This window comes from Truncatella angustata (assembly GCF_020726525.1).
Source record: "Truncatella angustata strain MPI-SDFR-AT-0073 chromosome Unknown BKA67scaffold_4, whole genome shotgun sequence".
Taxonomy (NCBI): Eukaryota; Fungi; Ascomycota; class Sordariomycetes; order Amphisphaeriales; family Sporocadaceae; genus Truncatella; species Truncatella angustata.
Window position 1 is genome coordinate 3562653 of NW_025763384.1, and position 21018 is coordinate 3583670.

Here is a 21018-nt window from a genome sequence, read left to right on the forward strand (position 1 = left end):
CATATTGTCTCTTGCTAGTCTATTGGATCGATTGGTTGAGTGCATACCTGACCAGCGTCTTACTCAATATCCTTCATCATATGCTGCTCTTCTGAGTTCGCACATATTGCAAATTTCGACCTCGTTCCCGAAGATGGCACTCACGAAGACGCGACACTCCTGATTCAAATCTGGCTCAGAGTGTACAGGCGAGTGGTATTGGCCCTAACTGAAGCGAATGACCTGGCCCACCTTGACGTGAACTTCTGGATACTTTTCTAACCTTTCGCAAGCTTGGGATTAGGGTCGCTCATGTTCTAGCGCCACTGTCCCTTAGTTGGTGTTTCTAGCACTTCTGTGACAGCTGTGCTGGGTGCAATAACCCGCGCTGCGGACCTAGAAGTGTGACCGCGTACTTCAAATGTGGTAGTTGTGGCCTAGGGCAACTGCATTGAAACATTCGACCATCCGTGTGCCATCTCAGAACGACCCAAGCGTTTGTGGCCAGTCTCATACGTATGCACGGCACTGTTCCCTGTGCGCGAGCCGACGGTTGCGCAGTCTCCTGAAGCAGACGCCAGGAATATGTGTATGACTTTCTCGAGCATATCTGAGTTTGCATCTGAGTTTGAGCATATAAAGACTGGGGCCTGAGCGGCGAGTAAGCCGAGGTGGAATTGGCCATGAAACCCGTCTGATCGATTATCCTCTACCCGACTTAGAAGTGTTGCCAAGAATCGCTCGTGATGCAGAATTTCAAAAGGATCAGGCCGATACGCATTCCCGCAGCTAAAAACTCATTCATTACCTATGATCACTTCGTCCCAGGAATACGGCGATCAAACACTCTGACTGCAAAAGGCTGTATAGATTAGGTTGATGCTTGAGCACACAACTTGTCCATGATAAGCACATATATCAATGAAATGAGGCAGGCTGTAGCACCCAGATGAGGCGGGATTAGTCATTCATGCAAGGTGACAATGCGTTTGACAACCCCAACTCTAGCTTTTGTGTCACAATGCCGCACGTACTAGCGGGCTGCGTGCTTGGGCGGAGCGTGTCACCGTTGGTGGCTTTGTGCTCAGCGGTATTAGAGTTAGAAATATCCAGGGGTATATGTTCAGGCCTCTACTATTAACAGTCCTGATTCTTGAATTTAGAATTCAAGTGATGGTATTATTTCATTTCATAGTGAGAGGATACGTTGCACTCCCTAGCGAAAGCAGTCTCCTAACCTACTCTCTCTTACACAGCACTTTTGGCCCCGCTCTGGAGGGAGAGAATTCGCCCTTAAGTACCCTGTCAGACAGACAAGTATCGGGTTATTTATGGATCTAATTACAGTAGTTACTTCTGCTTCTTTGTATAATTCTTACAAGCTAGCGAATCAGCTTGTTACTGTCAAGAAGTGGAGACAGGCAAGGGGTGCCTGGAGCCACTAATTCTAGGCAGACAGGTATTACTCGCAATTCAGCCCTACCGTTAGCCCAACCCCGCTTCTCACTAATTGGCACATCTGTGTTGCCATTGCTACAGCTAACCCCGCGTTCCATTTTATTCTGTATTCATCGTAAAATTGCGCATGCCGTCCATTGTCACTCTGCTCTTGATGTGCCGACATGCGCCTTCTGAAGGCTGAAGCTGATGGCCGTGTCGTCTTGATAGAATGTTTTCCGCCAAACATACCCAAATATGCTATCCTGTCCCACACGTGGGGCCCCCCCGACCAAGAGGTCACCTTCCAAGACATCAGCGATGGTACAGCGGCGAGCAAGAAGGAATATCGGAAGATCAAGTTCTGTCAGAAGCAAACCGCCGCTGACGACTTGCAGTACTTCTGGATAGATACGTGCTGCATTGACAAGACGAGCTCAGCGGAGTTGACCGAAGCGATCAACTCCATGTTCCAATGGTATAGAGAAGCGCAACATTGTTACGTGTACTTGTCAGATGTTTCAGCTGTAACCGACGACGGTAGGCAGCCCGATCCTGCTTTACGGCTCTGGGATACTCAGTTCCGCCAGAGTAACTGGTTTAAGCGCGGGTGGACGCTTCAGGAACTTCTTGCCCCTGGATCGGTCAAGTTCTTCTCTGTACAAGGCGACATTCTAGGGAACAGGATGTCTTTGAAGAATGTTATCCATACTGTGACTAATATTGAGGTGTCTGCACTTGATGGCCGTCCGCTCTACGACTTCCCCGTGCACAAGAGACTGCAATGGTCGAGCAGTCGCACGACTATGAAAGAAGAAGATGCGGCTTACTGCCTGCTTGGGATCTTTGGCGTCTACCTTCCACTCATCTACGGAGAAGGGAAGACAAGTGCGATGAACCGAATGCTAAAGGTGGTTGAAGAGAAATTCGGACCCTCTAATGACCTATCTCCAACTCAGTCATCCAACTTGTCATTTGTAGCTCCGATGTCAATAGAAGAAGCTCATATACTAGTTCCATTCGGACGAAACGACGAGTTTGTTGGTAGGGAGTCCGTTCTGCGAGAACTGGTTGTCAAGATTCTGCCAAGTGGGAACAACAAGAACTGCCAACGGACGGTGCTCGAGGGACTTGGTGGCGTCGGAAAGACACAGATCGCACTCGAAGCTGCATACCGCGTTTTCGAACAGAGCCCGAACTGCTCTATCTTCTGGGTCCCTGCTCTTTCGCTAGTGATGTTCGAGAATGCTTACAGAGATATTGGCGAAGCGCTGGGAACGCCTGGTATGGATGACGACAATGCAGACATTAAAGAACTAGTCAAGACTACGCTGGAAAGGAGCAAAGGAGATTGGCTCTTGATAATCGATAATATTGATGATATTGGTTTGCTAACTAGAGACAAGGGTTTAAAGAGCTGCCTACCATTCAATCGGAAGGGGTCGATACTCTTCACTACGCGCAATCACGAAGTCGCTGTGCGACTTAACATTTCCAAAAAACACACATTCGTGGTTGAAAAGATGAGTGAAGCGGAAGCTGTACAATTGCTTCAGAACGAACTCAAGGAACGACAGTATCGAGACACCCAGGCCACAAAAGACCTCGTTCAGCATTTAGTGTTTCTACCTCTCGCGGTCAAGCAGGCATCTGCCTATATGGCACGAACACGCATCACGACAGCTGTATATCACAAGCTTTGTCGTGGATCTGATAACGCCCAGATCAAGCTTCTCAATACCGGGTTTGAGGAGCTACAACGATACTCTGATAACACAAACCCGATCACCCTGACGTGGTTAATCTCATTTCAACATTTAGCAGAGTCGTACCTACTGGCGATAGAGTATCTCAAGTTCGTATGTCTACTAGCGGAGAAAGATATTCCAATGTCTTTGCTACCGATTGGCAAGGACGAGGAAGCACTTCCGGAAGCTATTGGAATCCTGGAAGGATATGCTTTTGTCTCGATACATGAGCAAGGCGACTCGTTTGATATGCACCGATTGGTGCGACTAGTAACACGTAATTGGATTAAGAACGACTGGGAAGCATATTACGCAAAAGTGGTACATCAGCTTGCTAAAGTGTACCCAGTTCCGAAGCATGATAATCGACAATTGTGGACAAGGTACATGCCCCACGCTCAAGTGGCTATCGAACTACATCGCGAATGCATAGATAAAAAAGCGGCAGCAGATCTTCTTTTTGTTGTTGCAGATAGCTACAATGAACTTGGGAGGTATAAAGAAGCAGAGCAGATGCATCGACAGACACTGGAGCTGACCAAGTCGGTGCTCGGTGGTGAGCATCCGTCAACACTTAACAGCATGAACAACCTGGCTCTTGTATTTAACAGTCTAGGGAGGTATAAAGAGGCAGAGCAGATGCATCGACAGACACTGGAGCTGACAAAGTCAGTGCTCGGTCTTGAGCATCCGTCGACACTTGACAGCATGAACAACCTGGCAAGTGTGCTTGGCAGCCTAGGGAGGTATGAAGAGGCAGAGCAGATGCATCGACAAACACTGGAGCTGACCAAGTCGGTGCTCGGTGGTGAGCATCCGTCGACACTTGACAGCATGAACAACCTGGCAAGTGTGCTTGACAGCCTAGGGAGGTATGAAGAAGCAGAGCAGATGCATCGACAGACACTGGAGCTGACCAAGTCGGTGCTCGGTGGTGAGCATCCGTCGACACTTGACAGCATGAACAACCTGGCAAGTGTGCTTGACAGCCTAGGGAGGTATGAAGAGGCAGAGCAGATGCATCGACAGACACTGGAGCTGACCAAGTCGGTGCTCGGTGGTGAGCATCCGTCGACACTTGACAGCATGAACAACCTGGCAAGTGTGCTTGACAGCCTAGGGAGGTATGAAGAAGCAGAGCAGATGCATCGACAGACACTGGAGCTGAACAAGTCGGTGCTCGGTGGTGAGCATCCGTCGACACTATCTAGCATGAACAACCTGGCAAGTGTGCTTGGCAGCCTAGGGAGGTATGAAGAAGCAGAGCAGATGCATCGACAGACACTGGAGCTGAAGAAGTCGGTGCTGGGTCCTGGCCACCCTTCCACCATACGCAGCCGGAACAATCTACAGAATCTTCTAGACTCTATTCATGTTGGAGGTGATGATGATCAGTCAACAAGTCCTAGCGAGTCGGAAGACGAAGGCGAAGGTGGTACGACCTTGTAATAGCTTCTAATAATAAACGTGAATGCGTTGAGTATAGTATAGTAAAGATTGTTCGGGTACGATGATACCCGACTTGTCTTTTAATTGTTTCTTAACAGTGAAACGCTATATTACAACGAATCGTTACTCGAGCTATCATAGATAATACACGCCTTCTTCTGGTGGCAATGGTACATCTAACTTTCATGCATTTTCCTGTACTGCACGTGTTATTTGACAGTACGAGGTGATGGCTTGACACGATTGTCTCTTTTTTGATGCACCAATTGACTCTGCATAATATGTTGCTATGAAGTTATGCATTTTGAGCGGAAGTATCGTTGACAAGTCCAGAAATGGCCCAGTACTTGTTGGTATGGCAGGGTACATAGAAGCGGAATGTATCCCTTGGAAGTGGGCCTAAAAGTGAAGTGGAAGAGAGAGTGGGTTAGGAGGCTGCTTTCGCTAGGGACTGTATGATAATTCTCTCAATCTGATGCTGTTGAGGTAATTATTATTCCTAGAACGTTCCAGTAATATTGCGGATATTGCGGTAGCGGTATGGTTGTTTGCTTTGATTGGAGGCGGCGGGTTCCTTTTCTTTTGTCCCTTGTGTGGTTCTTTGCTTCCAAAGGGAGCTGGTATGTGGCGCCCGACTGCTCCAACAACTTCTCTTTCATCAAGTTGTACATCCATCGCAAGGCCGCCAGTTTTGATAGGTTTCTTAGGGGCTTACTCGCCATTCTTGCTCCTATAGTGAGGCTATTGACAACACCTGAACTGAGCGATACTATGGATGTCTTGGATTGCCGTTAGGCTGCAAATTCCTCGGCCGATGTGCCACTGGATGATATAGAGCTTTCGATGATTTGCGTGAATCGCACAATGCATGGGTGGCATCACGCCAGAAGGACGTCCAGGGTGGGACTATCTTCTGACAGCGTTCTCCAATAGTCCATGCAACAAGGCAACTGGCAGCTAGGTGGGACAGACCCTTGCTTTACTACCGATAAAGGATCTTTTGACCAGAATTGAATCGATAACGTTTTTGAGAACTTAAGCAAAGACTAATAAAGTTTCCCTATCATTCCAGTCGCTCAATGTGTCCCAAAAACAAGTTACATATCTACGCAAAGGGAGCCGACGAGGTCTGCCCCTCCCCCTCACCCCCCCCACGCCGCTTTTCTACGTAGTATGTTGTAAGTTTAGCTGAATGAGGTACGCTCCTTCTTTGGAAGTAATAATAATTGACGCTGACATGTGGCTTTCCTGACTTGAAAATTGCTGTACCGCCCAACTAACCAGCTTGTCATCACCACCAAGTATTAAAGGTAAACGACTGCCACACCAGGGTTGCCATGAGATTTATAAACTATCTTAATAGGACTGAAGGTGTTCGATCACGAGTAGGAAGCTCAGGAACTGACTCTTTCCAACCAACTCGGTGGCAAATACTCGTCGTAGGAATGAAGCAATGATTATGCTTACATATCCAACCTCGAGACAGCTTGGTGTATGGGCTTTGTAAACTGTAGTTTCCTACGTATTCGTGACTGCTTTCATCATGTGACTTACCCATGGGAACAGAAAGCACCACACCAAGACCGCCCGCGACAATCGATAGGATATAACTGGAACCTGTAAGTTTCCCTCCTGAAAAATAGGGTCGTGAGCAGCTTACACGTTGTCAATAGCTTGTACGATGATAGCTAATGCCTCGGATTGTTGCTCTGCGGAAAGGTTCAGGAGACGAACTTTTGCTTGATTGACGAAAATTGCTCCTATCATGCTAAGTACTAAAACAATGCCGCCAAGTTGAGGTTGTGAAATCTTTATTCAACGTGTCCTTGAGTCACGTGATGAGTATCATCCCTCTACAAACCATCATGAACCCTGAAGCCCAGGGTATTCCCTCTGGCTCAACCTTGGCTTGAACGACATCATAGCCTGCCTGGTCGAATGCACCGACACCGAGAGCCTTGAAGGAAGTATAGCCATAGATCGTACTGGCCATAGTATCTGGCTTGCACAAATTTGTCAATGTAGAAAAGAATTAGCCGGAGATTGGTTCTGGGCACTGAGAGGCGGGCGAGGAACAGCTGTGTATGGTTTCTTACACATGAAAGAGCCAGCCATCAACTCGAATATTAATCCAAGAACATAACATAGAATATAAATAAAAGAATATCAAAAAAAAAGGTGATCGCGTGGCTGTTGGCAATAATAGCAAAAAATAAGAAGCATAACAAATGGCAGAATTCGAAGCGAAGCCTCGATCGCACTATCTCCTTGGTTTATTCTGTCAAACTTATTCCAAAGGTCCTAGAATGGCAGCGCCTTGTCGGAATTACGCACAGGACTGAATTGAAAGAACAGGGATACTAAAGTTGATACCCATGATCAAGGAGGCCAAGGCACCGAAGAAAAGAACAAAGCCACCCCAGTGGATTTTGTAGCCTCTGCTTTTGAGTATAGCCTGGCATAGGATCGAAAGATCGCAGAAGCCAAGCATTTACTGCATAGGACACTCCACCAATGACAAGGGTGATGTAGAAAGCCTGTGAGTGGTGGCCAGGAAAGTCTAGTATCTTTAAGGAGTGATGCTCGACATACCCAGCGCCAGGTAGCATGGCTCTCCGCAAACGCGCCACCAATGCCTGACTCGCTACTGTACCAATTTCTCATGATACAGCTTCAACCGAATGTAAAATGGGCTTTCGGGAACGCTAGTGTTCACACTGAGCAAGTTCAAGACACCAAAGTATATGCTGCTACCTTGTGCTCCCGCCATGGCCCGTCCGACGATCTCGGCGTCCATAATCGTTGCTGTGTCACACAAAGCGCTCCCTGGCCTTGAAGAAAACCACGTAACCTATTTATATCCATTTTACGTTGTATGTCGCATAGAACTTGGGACAGGGTAGTACGAGAGCGGACGAGCACAGAGGGAACGCGACTGACAACCAGGCGGCCTTTTCAGCCTATCGAAGGCAGTGATATTGGCCTAATATCATTTAGCATGTAGGGATTTTGACTACTCTGATGGCCGAAATCTTCACCGGCTGAATATACGCGACAATTGTGTTGTCCAGGGCAAAGTGCATGTAATTGGATATCTATATGTAGTCCAAAGTGAACTTTGCTTAGGGAGTCGACAATTGCCATGCCAGCTGGCTCTCCGGTCAGGTCTAAAACTGTCGCTCGGTAATAGTAAGGAGGCTCAGCTTGGTTGATTACTCAACGGAAACAACCAGTTGCAATGTTACGAGCAAAGTCTTAGGTTACCTCTTTGTTCATGGAATATATACAAGGAACCCTGGGAAGAGCAGTAGAGCTTGTTTAATTTGTTTCGTGCAGCTATACAAAGCACTCCGGCACCGAGCGCGGCTTTTCTCCAATACTGGATCGGCAATTTTCCAGCTGACAAATTTATGAACGTCCACTTAGCGCCTTCATTTCCCTGTGTAAGGTAGCTACCGGTAAAGTTCGATGCGGGGTAACTAGGATAGATGGTCATGAGGAATCACCACTCAATAAAATTACTTTTGTGCAGGATTAGCCGTGAATGACACATTTGTTGTGCCTGCGATTGATATGTTAGAGACATCTTTTAGGTCGACGAGGTGATCAACGAACAAAGCCATCGAAACTAAGCTTCTCCTCGACATACAAGCAAGCAACAGACTCTATACGAAGAGCAAAAGCCCAAATCATCAAAGGTACTTGCGCACGATATCATCTATTGGAAATGGCTATGAGCAATCCTCATTCGCCAACGATGTGTATGTCAACGGGAATCCAGGTCGTTATAGTCGGTGCTGGCTTTGCTGGGCTGACCGCGGCGATTGAGTGTCACCGGCATGGCCATAGCCCCATCGTAGTAGAGAAGTTCCCATCTCTGAAGCCCCTGGGTGATATCATTTCGTTTGCCCCGAACGCTGCTAGGATCTTCCAGCGCTGGCCAGGCGTTGCACGGAAGTTGGACGCAATTTCTTTGAGGGCGCCGGAGCTTAACATCAAGTCCTTCAGGGGCGACACTCTGTACAACCAGGTCTGGAGCCAAGAAGAAAGCTCCTGGGGTATCAGATTCGACGGGCACCGCGGTGAGTATCACGACATAGTGTATCGGTATGCCATCGAGGCTTGCGGTATTGAAATTAAACTTGGAGCAAAAGTAGTAGATTATTTTGAGGATGACAGTTCGGCGGGGGTGATCCTGGAGAATGGAGAGAGGATAGTAGGAGATGTTGTCCTCGCAGCCGAAGGTATCCGTTCCAAAGGCCGTACTACGGTGCTCGGGTACGAAGACTTGCCTAAGGCTTCGGGATATGCTGTGTATAGGTCGTGGTTCTCGACCAAGGACACCGTGGCGCAGGACCCTGAGCTCGATTGGCTGGTGAAGCAGGGCGATAAGCAAGTAGCCTGGCTTGGTCCAGATGTTCATTTTATCGCGGCGACACTAAAAAGTGGCCAGGACATTAGCTGGGTCTGTACGCATAGGGACAATCAAGATATCGGCGAGTCATGGCAGTGGGAAGCGCCCCTTTCAGACGCGCGTAAAGTGCTGAGGGGTTGGGAACCAAATATTCAACGCATACTTGATCGCACTCCCGAGCCCTTGATAGACTGGAAGCTCGTGTACAGGGATCCGCTGGCCACTTGGATCTCACCTAAACGCCGCATTGCACTGATCGGTGATGCAGCGCATCCGTTCTTACCAACCAGCATTCAGGGTGCAAGCCAGGCGATGGAAGATGGGGCAACAATTGCTGTTTGTCTCCGAAAGGCGGGAAAGGATCAAATACATGGAGCAGTAGAAGTATTTGAAACCCTCAGGTATGAGAGGGTGAAGAGCGCGCAGAAGACGGGCGAGCAAACAAGGGAGATCTGGCATAAGGCTGATTTTGGAAGTGCGACGAAGGATCCCGCAAGTTTCCGACTGAGGCGGGAGAAATGGCTCCTGGACTTTGACGCTGAGGCATATGCAGAGAAGGAGTACGAGCGTACCGCTGAGGCCATCAAAGCGGAGGGCCTCTTCGAGGCTAGAGCATTGCATGTTCCGGCGGGCCGCCACGGGTATCTTGAGTATAAAACTTGAGTTAGGTTTCATCGAGACGGTAGACAGTGACCTATGATCAGGATTCATGCATATTCAACGCAGGCATGGCGTAATCGAGGTAGTCAAATTGAAGTAAAGGTCATCTGATCAGATCTGTTAAACCATTGCAAGTAGCTGGCTCACTAATATCGCCATACCGGCTTAGAAAAGAAAGGATGGAAAGTTTCTTTTCAGACCTAAAATAGTCAATTTTGTGGTAGTAATTATGTGGTCAGAGAAACGCGCACTCATGATTTCTCAACATCAAGTTGCACAGAGCTGTGACGGAAAGATGAAGAAACGTGTATCAGTTCCTTGATGCCATTAGATATTTTGCTGGACGACTACACAAACCTTATTTCTTCGATTGTACACTCGCTTGCTTTCAAAGCTTCCCCATCCATAACGCCATCCACGTAGCATTCACCGATCAGCTCATACATGCCATGGCCGTCTGGCCGAACTACAAATGGGACTTCCGCCCCGACCAGCACGCACAACCGATCCCCAACTTGTGCATCATATGGCAATTGTCCGAACCTCCCATCTCTTGTCACACAAAACTTACGACCTCCAGCCATGCCCAAAACCGCGTTTTCCAGACTGACCACATACTTGAGCTTATCGGCGGGATATTTCACGTAATCGGCCGTCTTGCCTTCGGCCCTGTCGGTGTAATATTCCATCAAAGGTGGAAACGCGTCAATGGTATCAGCAGAGGGTTGATCCCGCATTCCAGTCATACCGCAGAGCATTGTGCGGGTGAATGCTTTTGATCGCTCAGCATCTGCGGGAACAGCTTCGAAAGGTCTGCCGGCAAGCTCGTAGCGGTCCACCGCCCATCTACCGATGCGCTGCACGGACGCTTCGGATGAATCTATTGGGGCTCCACCTATGGGCGAATCCCACAACTCAGGCCGCTCTGAGAGGCACATCTCCATGTACGTCGGCAAAGCGACTTTGACAACATCAAACTCCCGCCCCTGGCATTGAAGTACTTTGCCGCCGCCGGAGAAGCTGATGATGGGTTTCGAGAGACCTCCAGCATGGAAGAGCTGCTCTCGAATGTTGTAGCTCATAAGTGTATCCATTTCACCTAGTAAACGCAGATCAGGAACCCATGAAGGTATGCCCAGTCTTGGCGTACGCGGCCGCGAGAATAGAAGTTTGTCCGGTGCCAGACCTAGTAACTTCAGACTTTGCGTCTCCGCTATCTCTTTTGCCGCAAATTGTTGAAACACGTCATCCTTAGATAGTTTGTAGTCCGGTACAACGCCTGAAGGCCGTCCTGGCAAACTCAGCAATGCGTAGACGTGATCGCGGTCGTCTGTGCACAAGAAACCGACTGTGGCTACAATACAGTCGAACAACGTGCCCATTCCGCTGTAGTGCTTGATCAAAAGCATCACTGTGGCATTGTGGATCAATTTCTGAATGAGAGCCGGCATGCGGCTCTGTGTATCGCTTGCATTTGAACCTCTGTCTCCGACCTTCTCCCGATTCTGCTGCGTTTGGACTGCGAGTTGTATAGCGCCCAAGGACTCCAGCTTGAATGAGAGCAATCCCACACTATTCCATGGCAACTCGATACGCCCGGCATACATTATAGCTTCTCTAGCAAGAGAGGTTTCTTGGACGACCCACTTGCGGCGGAACCATGGGCGCTCCAACAGACTTGCTAACGGTTTCCAATTATGGCTCAGCAGGCCGGGTTGACCCTTCTGTTGGCGCTCTAGCATATCGTTAACCAAGGCTTCTGTCTGCCGACTCAGCTCTGCTGCATCGTGCGTATCAGGTGGAAGAAACTCTAGTGCCTCGCTCACTGTTTTTTCCACACCTTCCAGGCCGTCCTCATCAGGCCCAAGCCAGATAAGAACGCGTGTGGCCAGGGAATAGATACGAGGCATCAACGACACCTGGTGACCTTTTTCGTCATTGTTCGTTTGGTCGATGCAGATGGCATCGGCCCAGAGGACGCGCGTTCTATCTGGGAGGCGGAATGCCACGAGAGCGCTAAACAAGCTTACTGTTGGAGATAGGGAAGCACCTCCACACACGATCTCGTGGACCTCACGAGGATTTCCCCAGCAATATGAAATAGCCTCATATACTGGATTTTCATCCAGTGACACTGTAGTTACTGAGACCTGAACACTGTCTGATGGTTCCCCTGGATGTAGATGAAGAAGACGAATGGTAGATGATTGCTCGAGTTTTTCATAGACGTACTGGTGCTTCTTCGCCATTGTTGACAGTGTTTTAGCTTTTACTTACACCTTCTATTATCGTGTGGCAGGATGTGCAGTGGGACGCATTATGACTTGACACTTTTGATGGCTTCCTACCGTTCACGGACTTTCTTTTTTTTTTCATGTGTCTTGGTTGTTTTGTATTTGGCCACCTGGCCGGCTTTTACCGACAGTACAGGCAGACTTGTCTCAGGCTAAGTCCGGGTCTGGAGGTATTACCGAATTAGAAAGCAAGTGGCTGCTTACGGTAGCGTCGTCCGCATGTAGTATGCCGGCTCCGGTACCCTGGTAGGGCGGTGAAGGTTAAATGATTCTTTAGTGTTACTGAGTACGGAATGATGGTAAACTAAATCGACAGATGCATCAATGGTCTCTTCTGAAGCATATGGTGGCTTTTGTGTATAGCCAGGAGCCAATGCTTAACGAAGCTGCCCGGTGAGATCTAAGAACTAAGCCAATCACAGATGGAGGTATGGACCCATGACTCGCGTAGATACCGATACTTGGCAACGCCCACATACTAGTTTAATCTCAGCAAGTGAGGGGTGCACTAGTGAGATCCTGCGTATTGATCCTTCTATCAACTCAACAATAAGTATTGAGTATCAGGGTCCTTGATAACATCAGCTGTCATACCCGGCTTGACCCTCTAGCTTTTCCTATTTGAATCAGTAGCATACTGTATGAAATGCAACTTGCTACTTCTCTGTTACAGAGAAAAGCTGGAGACTTAGGGGTTGGTCTGAGGTAACTTCACAATTATGTTCGTCAGGCATACTGTCAATATGTGAAATACCTTGTTACCTGCGGTGTAGCAAGCGCATGGCTGATGCTAGAGACATTAAAGATAGTGATGTTCCTTCTAAACGATGATGGTGATGGTCGTACATAGTTTGCAAAATCCATGCTTTCGTACCATGCGAGGATTCCATCGTCTCAAACGATGCTTCTTTCAACCTGAAGGCCGTCTTGAGGGCTGCTTCGAAAGTGATACGGCACCCTTTGGCTTGAGAGATACGGTTCCTCTCAATCTCAAGTCACTAATAATCCACGGGAAAAGAGAACTGGCGACCAACAAAACCCCAAGCCAACAATTACAGGATGTCGTAGGAGTGGAGATATCCCGTGTCTCAATCAACTTACCGTGAAAATCATAAATCTTAGTATCTCATATTACGCTGATACTGCTTACACGCCGTACGACGAAGTAGAACGATTATGCGAACAATATGGTATTCTATTCGATATTGCACATGATTCCTCGCTTCCTAAAGAAGGATCGGGTGTCGATATAACCACCAGACTGTGAACAAGCGGTCGCAGATGATTGAGACCTTGGAAGATGTTAGATATTCTTTAATTGAGTACTTGTCAAGGCTAAGAAAGTCAGTAAATAGAGATAATAGCTCATACGACTACCGGCACGTGCTCTCGGTAGATGATATCGACACCTATGAACTGCTATGGAACTGTGTAGATAGAGCAGTACTTAGCCTGCGGCTGAGTAGATTGCCGATTTGAATTGCGCGATTTTGGAAGAGAAAGATTGGGAGGAACTCGATACAGATGACATGATCTCCTCGAAAAGTGGTTTGAGATGTCCATGAGAGGCACTAGGGAATAGGATGGCTATTGTGAAAGGATATGGTAAACAAAACACGAATAATGCCCGGTCCTGAGACAACAGCACGCACGGATAGAAGGCGCGTTATGCAAACATGTTCTTCTTATGGATGCGGCATTTACAGGTACGTTGAAATATCACTCATATGATAGTTGAGATGATAACATCGACTGATATGGCTCTACAGGGCTCGGCATGTTGGATGTGATGAAGCTCGCCCAAGCTGCAACCAATGTGTCAGCACCGGGCGTTGCTGTGACGGATCTATCTCTTTTTGGTCATAAAGGGAAGCGGGTCGCCCGGTCAGAACTCTGCATCCATTGCTGTTTAACATAAGGGCAGGCTTATTCTCCAGAACAGAGAAATTAGACTACCCGGGTAGCGTGCAATGCAACGCTTCCAACTTGAGACTTCCGAGGAATTCTGGAGATAAGTTTAAGACGAATCCTTTAAAACTCTTATATACACTTATACTCCCCCCCCCCCCCCCCCCCCAAGCATATGATCCACAATACAAGTAACTAGTATGACTCATTCATCCCATGAGAAAGCTAATCGAGCTGCTAGCCCTATGTCTTTTGAATTCGTCTACTTGCAAAAGTGGCTTTGACAACCTCGAAGTAACCCTATCATGCTGTCCCATTATGCCGGCTTCGAGATACTTTTTGGCTCCTAACAAGATGCACAAAAGCATATACGGAGTGAACTAATGATTATAGCTAGGTGGTAAAGTCAGAAAAGCGGCATTTCTAGTACCCCAATTTCGTCACCGAAGGGGTGCCTTGTGCGAAAGACGTTGGGGCCCATGTTCGGCCAACTGGCAATGCAAGCCAGCATGTTCAGCGAAGTCCAACAGTCGCTTTCAAGGAACCATCTTACCTTGATGAATTGTACAACTAACCTCGGCGAAGAGAGACCTCGCTTCAATAGCCTCACCGATGCCCGCGGTTCTATACACTCGTTACTGTGGCAGACATTCTTTTCCCCACCACGCGGACACCTCAGGACGAGTTTCAAGAACAAGAGACGCGAAACAGAAGGCGGATTGATTTCGCAATGCGACTGAGACAGTGGCATGACGAGGTCACTGATTATCTCAACAACAATAACTCCACGGTCTGCATGGCACGCAGCCGGGATAAACAATGGGCTGCCACCAGAATTTTGACATTGTGCTACAAAGCATTGAGAATCATGATATCCACCTGTATAAATGATCACGAGATGACTTTCGATGACTTCGAGACCGACATTTGCCACATCATGCAGCAGGCGGAGAGACTTGTAGTGCCACTTACTCATCAGATTACTGGACAGATTCGTCACACTTAGCTACAAGCATCTTATTTCTCTCTGGAAAGTGGAGTAGTCCCGCTGCTATATTATGTGGCTTTGAAATGTCGCGTGCCCCAAATTCGATACCGAGCCCTCACTCTCAAGAAAGATACCCCTAATCAATAGGAAGGCGTGTGATACAATACAGCCGCTGCGCTGGTAGCAGGACAGATTGTAGAAATAGAAGATTGTAGGAGGCAGCATGATGGTGAACTTCCCGCCTTGGCACGTATTGACATGGTACAGGTTAGAGTTGATCAGAGGACTCTAAGTCTGCTTCTTGCAGTGTGGACATCGAGATATGGTAGACTGCAAGGTTGAGCGGGTACTAAGCTAGTAGTTAATAGTTAATTCAGGTGTTTATCGATAGATGGTTGCATGAAATCGCCACTGGTTTAATTGCATAAATCAATTTCAACTGTAATAACTCACACAAAGACTCATCATTCATTTCGTTCATCACAAATGCTCACCGGTCTGGCATAAGCCATCGCAGCATACGGACTACGACGCTTATCTACATACACACAAGAACTCCAGTCGTGCAGATGAATTTGCAGAGCATCCTGATGAGAGACAGACTTTCTCGGACCCTATGAAAACCATGCCCCATCATTGCCCCATATCTCATCGAACCGCAGATTTCCGAAGGAGTCAGAAGGCAGTTCATCAACTCCGTTAGTTTCGTGCGACGTGGCTATCGTAGATGAAGAAGCTGCTGCGGCAAGACTGCCGCCCATCGGCATCATTGGTTTTCCCGAGACATCATGCATGGGCTCGCATGCCCAGGCCTATACGTCTGCCGTGGTTGGAGTTGCACTCTTGCAACTCCCATTACAGAAATTGGTCATTGTAATAATAGCGAGGGGGTCACGGCTCTACATCTCGGAAAGCATGGGGAGTAGGTAGAGGTGGCTACGGACGTTGTGGCGGCCGCAGCTAGGAAGTAGTCGACGGGGTGAAGTAAATATGGCTCTGCTTCTAGAAAGGGGAGACCGGGTCCATATTGACGACAACGTGGTTCAGAATGTGGTCATGAATTGGCGTAGCGGCGAAGAGCTGATAGCTCTGCTCTTGGAAAATTGACGGGACCAAGTCCGAAATGCCGAGATGTGATTCAAAATACAGTCGGCGACAATCAAGCAGTGGCGATCGCGGCGTATGCCAATCTGCAAGTCCGACGGCGGTCCTGAAACTGCGAATGTCAGCTACTCATGGGGTTTGATACTCCTTGTCGTCGCAGAGTGGGACTTCAGTAGCAACTTCGGACCTGCACACTTAACCTTCTCGGTTCTTGTTACCGATTTGATTAAGGTTCAGGTCATCGTCCAAGTTGAATAGACAAGGTATCCAGTTACGCAGCGGGTTGCAGCGTTTCTGCGCCGAAGCGAGAAACGACATAGAGCAGCGTTGCGATACTGATTCAGTCTGCATAGATACGTGTGCTTATCAAGAGAAGCTGCTGGACTAGGGTGACTCGCCACAATCCCCGCCTACTAACGATAGCATGTCCTTTGACGATTGTAAATGCAAGAGCTAAATGGAGAGATGTTTAATCCGCCTCACTGAACTGCCCTCTGGATCGCAATCATGGGTTGTTCCTCCATTCCTTCATCGTCACTTCTCATGGCTTTTTCCGGTCTGAAGCCATTGACCCAATAAGACATAGAGTAGTGCGAACCAGGCTTGGCACATGAGTCCAAGCATGCTACAATGCACCCAGGTAGTGCAAGACGCGTGCAGGCTGGAATCATCAAGAGAAGGCCAAGATTGCGGTGATTGGCAGGAATGTGCAGCCGCCACATTACGGTGCGATGCCGTTGACAAGCGTTGGGTCAGCACCTGTCAGCTTGCTGATGACGACGTCCACTGCAGTGTTTCAGGCCTGGTATACATACGGAGTAGAACAATCGTCCAAGGTACAAACTTCTGACAGGTAGCCGAAGTTTCTGTGGATGTGCTAACCAAGTGGCCCTCTGCGGTGAGCAAACGGGAAAGACAGGGATAATTTAAAGTATTTTACATTGGCACCCAAGCTTTTCGGCAGTCGGTAAGCACGTGGTGTCGGTCTAGGGGACCGCACTTGGGTTAGCATAGTCCTAAATATCGCTGAGACCGAATCTCCGGGGCTCGTATTCGCTACAATTATATTAGGCGCTACCCGTCTTTCAGCCTAGTTTGGAGCTGCCATAGAAGCTTAAAATTGTTCCTCAAATGCGACGGCTTGAAGACCCCGTTGAAAAAAGATTAATACGAATCATGGTGAAACGTTAGGTTATATTGCGAAAGATCGCCTAGAGACTGACTACGAACACTTAAAGGTATAAATCATTGAGGTGCAGACCTGCGGTGAGAGAGCCTTGAATGTCATTCCCCAAGCACAATCTTTTGTCGCGTTCGCTCTTTTCGAAAATCAATCAATATGCAGATCTCTCGCTTTCTCACGTCCCTTGTGGCGGCTTCCACGGCGCTGGCCGCTCCTACCGAGCTGGATAAGCGCGGAGTGGATATTTCTTGCGGCTCATTTGGCTCGCTCGATAAAATTGGTTATACTATCTACCACAACAACTTTGGCGCCAGCGACGCTACTTCCGGCTCGCAGTGCACCCACTTCACTGGAGTCAACAGCGATAAGTCAATTCATTGGTCCACGGCCTGGACTTGGGCTGGCGGTCCTGGCCACGTCAAGTCTTATTCCAACGTCGCTCTCATGAACGTCAACAAGAAGCTGTCCTCCATCTCCTCCCTTACGTCTACTTGGAACTGGTCGTAAGTACATCTCCTAGCTCGGATCAAGCACATAACTGAAATTAGTGTTAGGCAAACCGGTAACAACGTTGTCGCCGATGTGTCGTATGACCTGTGGCTCGCTCCCACTTCCGGCGCCAACGATGCCTACGAGATCATGATCTGGCTTGCCGCTATCGGTGGTGCTCTTCCCATCTCCTCGACCGGCAACGCTATCGCTACAGTCACGCTTGAGGGCCATAGCTTCAAGCTCTACTATGGCTTGAACGGTGGTGTCAAGGTCTATTCTTTCGTTGCTTCCAGCCCTGTCTACAGCTTCAGCGGTGACGTCAAGAAGTTCTTGACCTACTTGACCAGCAAGCAAGGTGTTGACGCTAATTCCTGGGTCACTCACCTCCAGGCTGGTACTGAGCCCTTCACTGGAAGCAACGTTGTTTTCACCACGTCATCTTACAAATTGACGATTGCGTAAACTTCGCAGGGTTACCAACTCAGAAGAAGACAAACGTCCTGCTTCGATATACTCTTGGCAAGTCCAGGAAATAGCGCAATGGTCAGTGCGCTTTAGTATGGACTTGTAGAGGAATGTGGCTGTGAAAGCAACCGAATAAGAGGACGGGATTACTTTTTATAGATAATAGTAATTGATTGAATCAGCAATGTCATTAAAGCAATGGTTCCATGATGTCAATATAACATATGTTGCACAAAGAAACAAAGTATTGCTCACTAACTTGGTTATTGTATGTAAGTCCCAGGTAGCGGGAGAGCTGCGCCCTGAGATTTTTCGACCAGCTTTTGTCATCATGTGCAATGGAGCTGGTCAGGGTTTCCGACAAGTCCATAATCTTATTATCGAGCCTAAGTCTTGTGCTCCACCTCAATCTTGGTGCCTTGTTCAGGTGTCTTGGTGAAATTTCCGTCGGCCATCTCAACACCTTTAGCTACGTCGTGGGTATCCCCAAAAGGTCCATCCATCTGCTCGAGCAGTATTTTACGTATTTCAGGCAAGAACCGCCATATGAACGCTACTAAGAACATCTTGGTTCACATAAAGTATGTCGAGTGCCCAATTTTAGCACCGGAGCTGCGACCTGGGACTACGTTTAGACAAGCCGGCGCTCCTCATTTTATCTAGGATAGAGCGGAGAATGACGAGTTTTTTGAGGGCTATGTCCGTATGTGCTTAGAAATACCATAGTTTCTAGATACATTATAAAATTCCCACTTAAATGGATAATTTATAATTTAATACCGAACGTCAAGTCTCTTGCCTCGTTTTCCGTAATGTAAAGGTAGCGACCTTGGCGTATGAGCACAGGAACTGCGCATTCTGGGCTGAGGTCTGTTGGACACAGTTCTAATCAAACACTTCCATGCCGAGTCAATTTTGTGAGAAGGCTCCCCAACAAACTGCACGTCGTACCCATTTTAGCTGCTAAAAACAATACCGTTAGCTGTAAATCCGGCAGCACCTGTAAAGTTTTCTGTCGACCTGGATCCCGTGCCAAGAGAAGCCTTATACACAAAGGTATCCAATCAATGCCGATATATACAGACATGACTGACTGAATTCTTACCAAGACCGTCATTAGCAATTCTAATTGATGCTGAGTTGAGTCGCACGGCCAAACTATTGGGATGATTTCCACATCTAGCACAACTTTGCCAGTGACAAAGTCATTAAATAGCAACTAATAAGACATATACGATCTCGGAGTAACATATCGGTAATTAAAATTTTCGCTAGTATGGGGACTGATCCTTGACGAGGAGGTAGAGATTGATAATCTGAAGATCGAACATGTGGTATTTTGATTGTTAACACAAGAGTATGTCGATAATCAAATGTTACTGCAAATAAAAGGAACGCGATTATTAACAAATAGCATGAATGTAAAAGAACTTAAGAGCTTGGGCAAGGCGTGTTGACATCAATTATAATCTTACTAAGCATTAAGGAGTGTTTAACTCAGGACGCATGAGAGACTGCCAATAATTCCAGCATCGGCGGCTACACAAATGTCGCAGATCAGTATAGGCAAACCACGCGGCAATGGCGATCCGCCAAACCCGCCAATTATTAGACCTCGGTGGTAACTTTGAACAACCAGCTCAGGTGGAATTGGGTTGAGCTTTTCTCTATTCTTTAGGACAATAATATTGTCTCTACGCCCGTGGGACTTGAACAAAGTAGGCCTCTGTGGATGTTGCTTAAATAAGTCTTCAAGGTTAGTCAGGTATGTAGTGACACCTGGCAGATTGTGGTTGAGAGCGGAGGACTTTTTGGTGCTACCATCCAAAAGAATGACCATTTTGAAAATGGCTTCATCTGTGCCGTAGGGTCGCATCTCTTGCTTGTAGTTGGGGTTAAATTCGTGCCAGGCGCAGTCTTCACGAGGTGGTTGGATCTCAGGAACAACCCGGATTTTCGTTGCACCGTAAGGTGATATGATTTCGGTGACCTTTGAAAGATTATCTCTGACTGCATCACGGAAAGGAGCGCCAATAGGAGTCACGAAGTCCATGTTTTTGGAAAAAGAAAAAAAGGACCACCCAAAAAGAAACCCTGATGCCCTTCAGCTCTGCAAGAACATTTTCTATGAGTGACGACACAAGGACCATCGCACTCACATTCCGCTGCTGTAGACTTATTTCAACAGGTCGCCGTCAGGAACCATGTGCGGAGGGCCTAATATCGGAGAAAAGTTTCTGAAAATTGCATTTTCTGTGCGGATATTAGCACAGGTTCTGGCCCGAATGCTCAGGATCTGGCTTATGAGTCAAGGATAGGAATCCCGCCAGATGTACAAGTCAGCCAACACGAAATAGCCACAGTACAGAGAGGTCTAGAGAGTCTTACGTGGAAGATGGAAACATAACGAACACTCGTGCTTCACCTTCAAAGTCCTAACCTGATGAATCACGCTTCTTGGGCCTGTTAATTTTGAGTAAAGTATAACCATTGTTTGGCACTGCAAACGTGTCATGCGTTATAGTGATCGGCATGGGAGGACTTGTGTTATTCAGCTTCATGATGTCCGCACCTTACCAAACCGTGATCTTACCTGTCGATCCCGAGGAGTGCAATATAACTATGGGTTCGTTTCTAGCATCATCAAAGCTGTTTTGATAAAGAAAGAAAGTAAATAGAATCACTAGCCATCATTTTATAGATGGACGAGATGACTTCCTTGCGGATTGATGCCTCTGCTTTCTACATATATCTAAGGATAGGTGTCACCTCAACTACATGCACTAGTAATGTAATTCCAGTCTAATCCATGAACAACAAGTTGATAGCGGGCGGATTACCGGGCGAGGGATGTAGGACTCAATAAAGGCATCAGTAGGCTTGTACTTCATAGCTCC

The 21018-nt window shown here is 47.6% G+C and overlaps 8 protein-coding genes across 8 annotated transcripts; 3 read left to right on the forward strand and 5 right to left on the reverse strand.

The window, feature by feature from the left end:
• Positions 1-911, reverse strand: BKA67DRAFT_566279 (uncharacterized protein). The gene has a single exon (XM_046102877.1). It carries the CDS (start codon positions 662-664, stop codon positions 326-328), a length of 339 nt encoding a protein of 112 aa, XP_045959082.1. The 5' UTR covers positions 665-911; the 3' UTR covers positions 1-325.
• A 690-nt stretch (positions 912-1601) lies between these two features.
• Positions 1602-4613, forward strand: BKA67DRAFT_659083 (uncharacterized protein; the record flags this gene model as incomplete). Its single annotated transcript, XM_046107394.1, has 1 exon — positions 1602-4613. One exon carries the CDS (start codon positions 1602-1604, stop codon positions 4611-4613), a length of 3012 nt encoding a protein of 1003 aa, XP_045959083.1.
• Positions 4614-5969: 1356 nt separating this feature from the next.
• On the reverse strand, positions 5970-6606 carry BKA67DRAFT_536110 (uncharacterized protein; the record flags this gene model as incomplete). Its single annotated transcript, XM_046100106.1, has 4 exons — positions 5970-6121; positions 6168-6223; positions 6274-6422; positions 6475-6606. The coding sequence occupies 4 exons, from the start codon at positions 6604-6606 to the stop codon at positions 5970-5972; spliced, it is 489 nt and encodes a 162-aa protein (XP_045959084.1).
• Positions 6607-8106: 1500 nt separating this feature from the next.
• BKA67DRAFT_566288 (putative monooxygenase) lies at positions 8107-9886 on the forward strand. The gene has a single exon (XM_046102878.1). It carries the CDS (start codon positions 8341-8343, stop codon positions 9688-9690), a length of 1350 nt encoding a protein of 449 aa, XP_045959085.1. The 5' UTR covers positions 8107-8340; the 3' UTR covers positions 9691-9886.
• An 86-nt stretch (positions 9887-9972) lies between these two features.
• On the reverse strand, positions 9973-12266 carry BKA67DRAFT_566289 (heterokaryon incompatibility protein-domain-containing protein). The gene has a single exon (XM_046102879.1). The coding sequence runs from the start codon at positions 11934-11936 to the stop codon at positions 10035-10037; it is 1902 nt and encodes a 633-aa protein (XP_045959086.1). The 5' UTR covers positions 11937-12266; the 3' UTR covers positions 9973-10034.
• Positions 12267-16212: 3946 nt separating this feature from the next.
• On the reverse strand, positions 16213-16873 carry BKA67DRAFT_566291 (uncharacterized protein). Its single transcript, XM_046102880.1, has one exon. The coding sequence runs from the start codon at positions 16701-16703 to the stop codon at positions 16461-16463; it is 243 nt and encodes an 80-aa protein (XP_045959087.1). The 5' UTR covers positions 16704-16873; the 3' UTR covers positions 16213-16460.
• A 225-nt stretch (positions 16874-17098) lies between these two features.
• Positions 17099-18304, forward strand: BKA67DRAFT_624152 (concanavalin A-like lectin/glucanase domain-containing protein). Its single transcript, XM_046105518.1, has 2 exons — positions 17099-17667; positions 17719-18304. The coding sequence occupies exons 1-2, from the start codon at positions 17321-17323 to the stop codon at positions 18116-18118; spliced, it is 747 nt and encodes a 248-aa protein (XP_045959088.1). The 5' UTR covers positions 17099-17320; the 3' UTR covers positions 18119-18304.
• Positions 18305-19613: 1309 nt separating this feature from the next.
• On the reverse strand, positions 19614-20174 carry BKA67DRAFT_536114 (uncharacterized protein; the record flags this gene model as incomplete). The annotated part of the gene is made up of 1 exon (XM_046100107.1): positions 19614-20174. One exon carries the CDS (start codon positions 20172-20174, stop codon positions 19614-19616), a length of 561 nt encoding a protein of 186 aa, XP_045959089.1.
• Between the last annotated feature and the right edge of the window lie 844 nt (positions 20175-21018).

Bases quoted from the DNA above. Each gene is read 5' to 3' on its own strand.
- BKA67DRAFT_566289 (XM_046102879.1), bottom strand. From the start codon at position 11,936: ATGGCGAAGAAGCACCAGTACGTCTATGAAAAACTCGAGCAATCATCT.
- BKA67DRAFT_566279 (XM_046102877.1), bottom strand. From the start codon at position 664: ATGGCCAATTCCACCTCGGCTTACTCGCCGCTCAGGCCCCAGTCTTTA.
- BKA67DRAFT_566291 (XM_046102880.1), bottom strand. From the start codon at position 16,703: ATGTGGCGGCTGCACATTCCTGCCAATCACCGCAATCTTGGCCTTCTC.
- BKA67DRAFT_624152 (XM_046105518.1), top strand. From the start codon at position 17,321: ATGCAGATCTCTCGCTTTCTCACGTCCCTTGTGGCGGCTTCCACGGCG. The intron at 17,668-17,718 runs GTAAGTACATCT...AATTAGTGTTAG, and splicing joins ACGTCTACTTGGAACTGGTC to GCAAACCGGTAACAACGTTG.
- BKA67DRAFT_566288 (XM_046102878.1), top strand. From the start codon at position 8,341: ATGGCTATGAGCAATCCTCATTCGCCAACGATGTGTATGTCAACGGGA.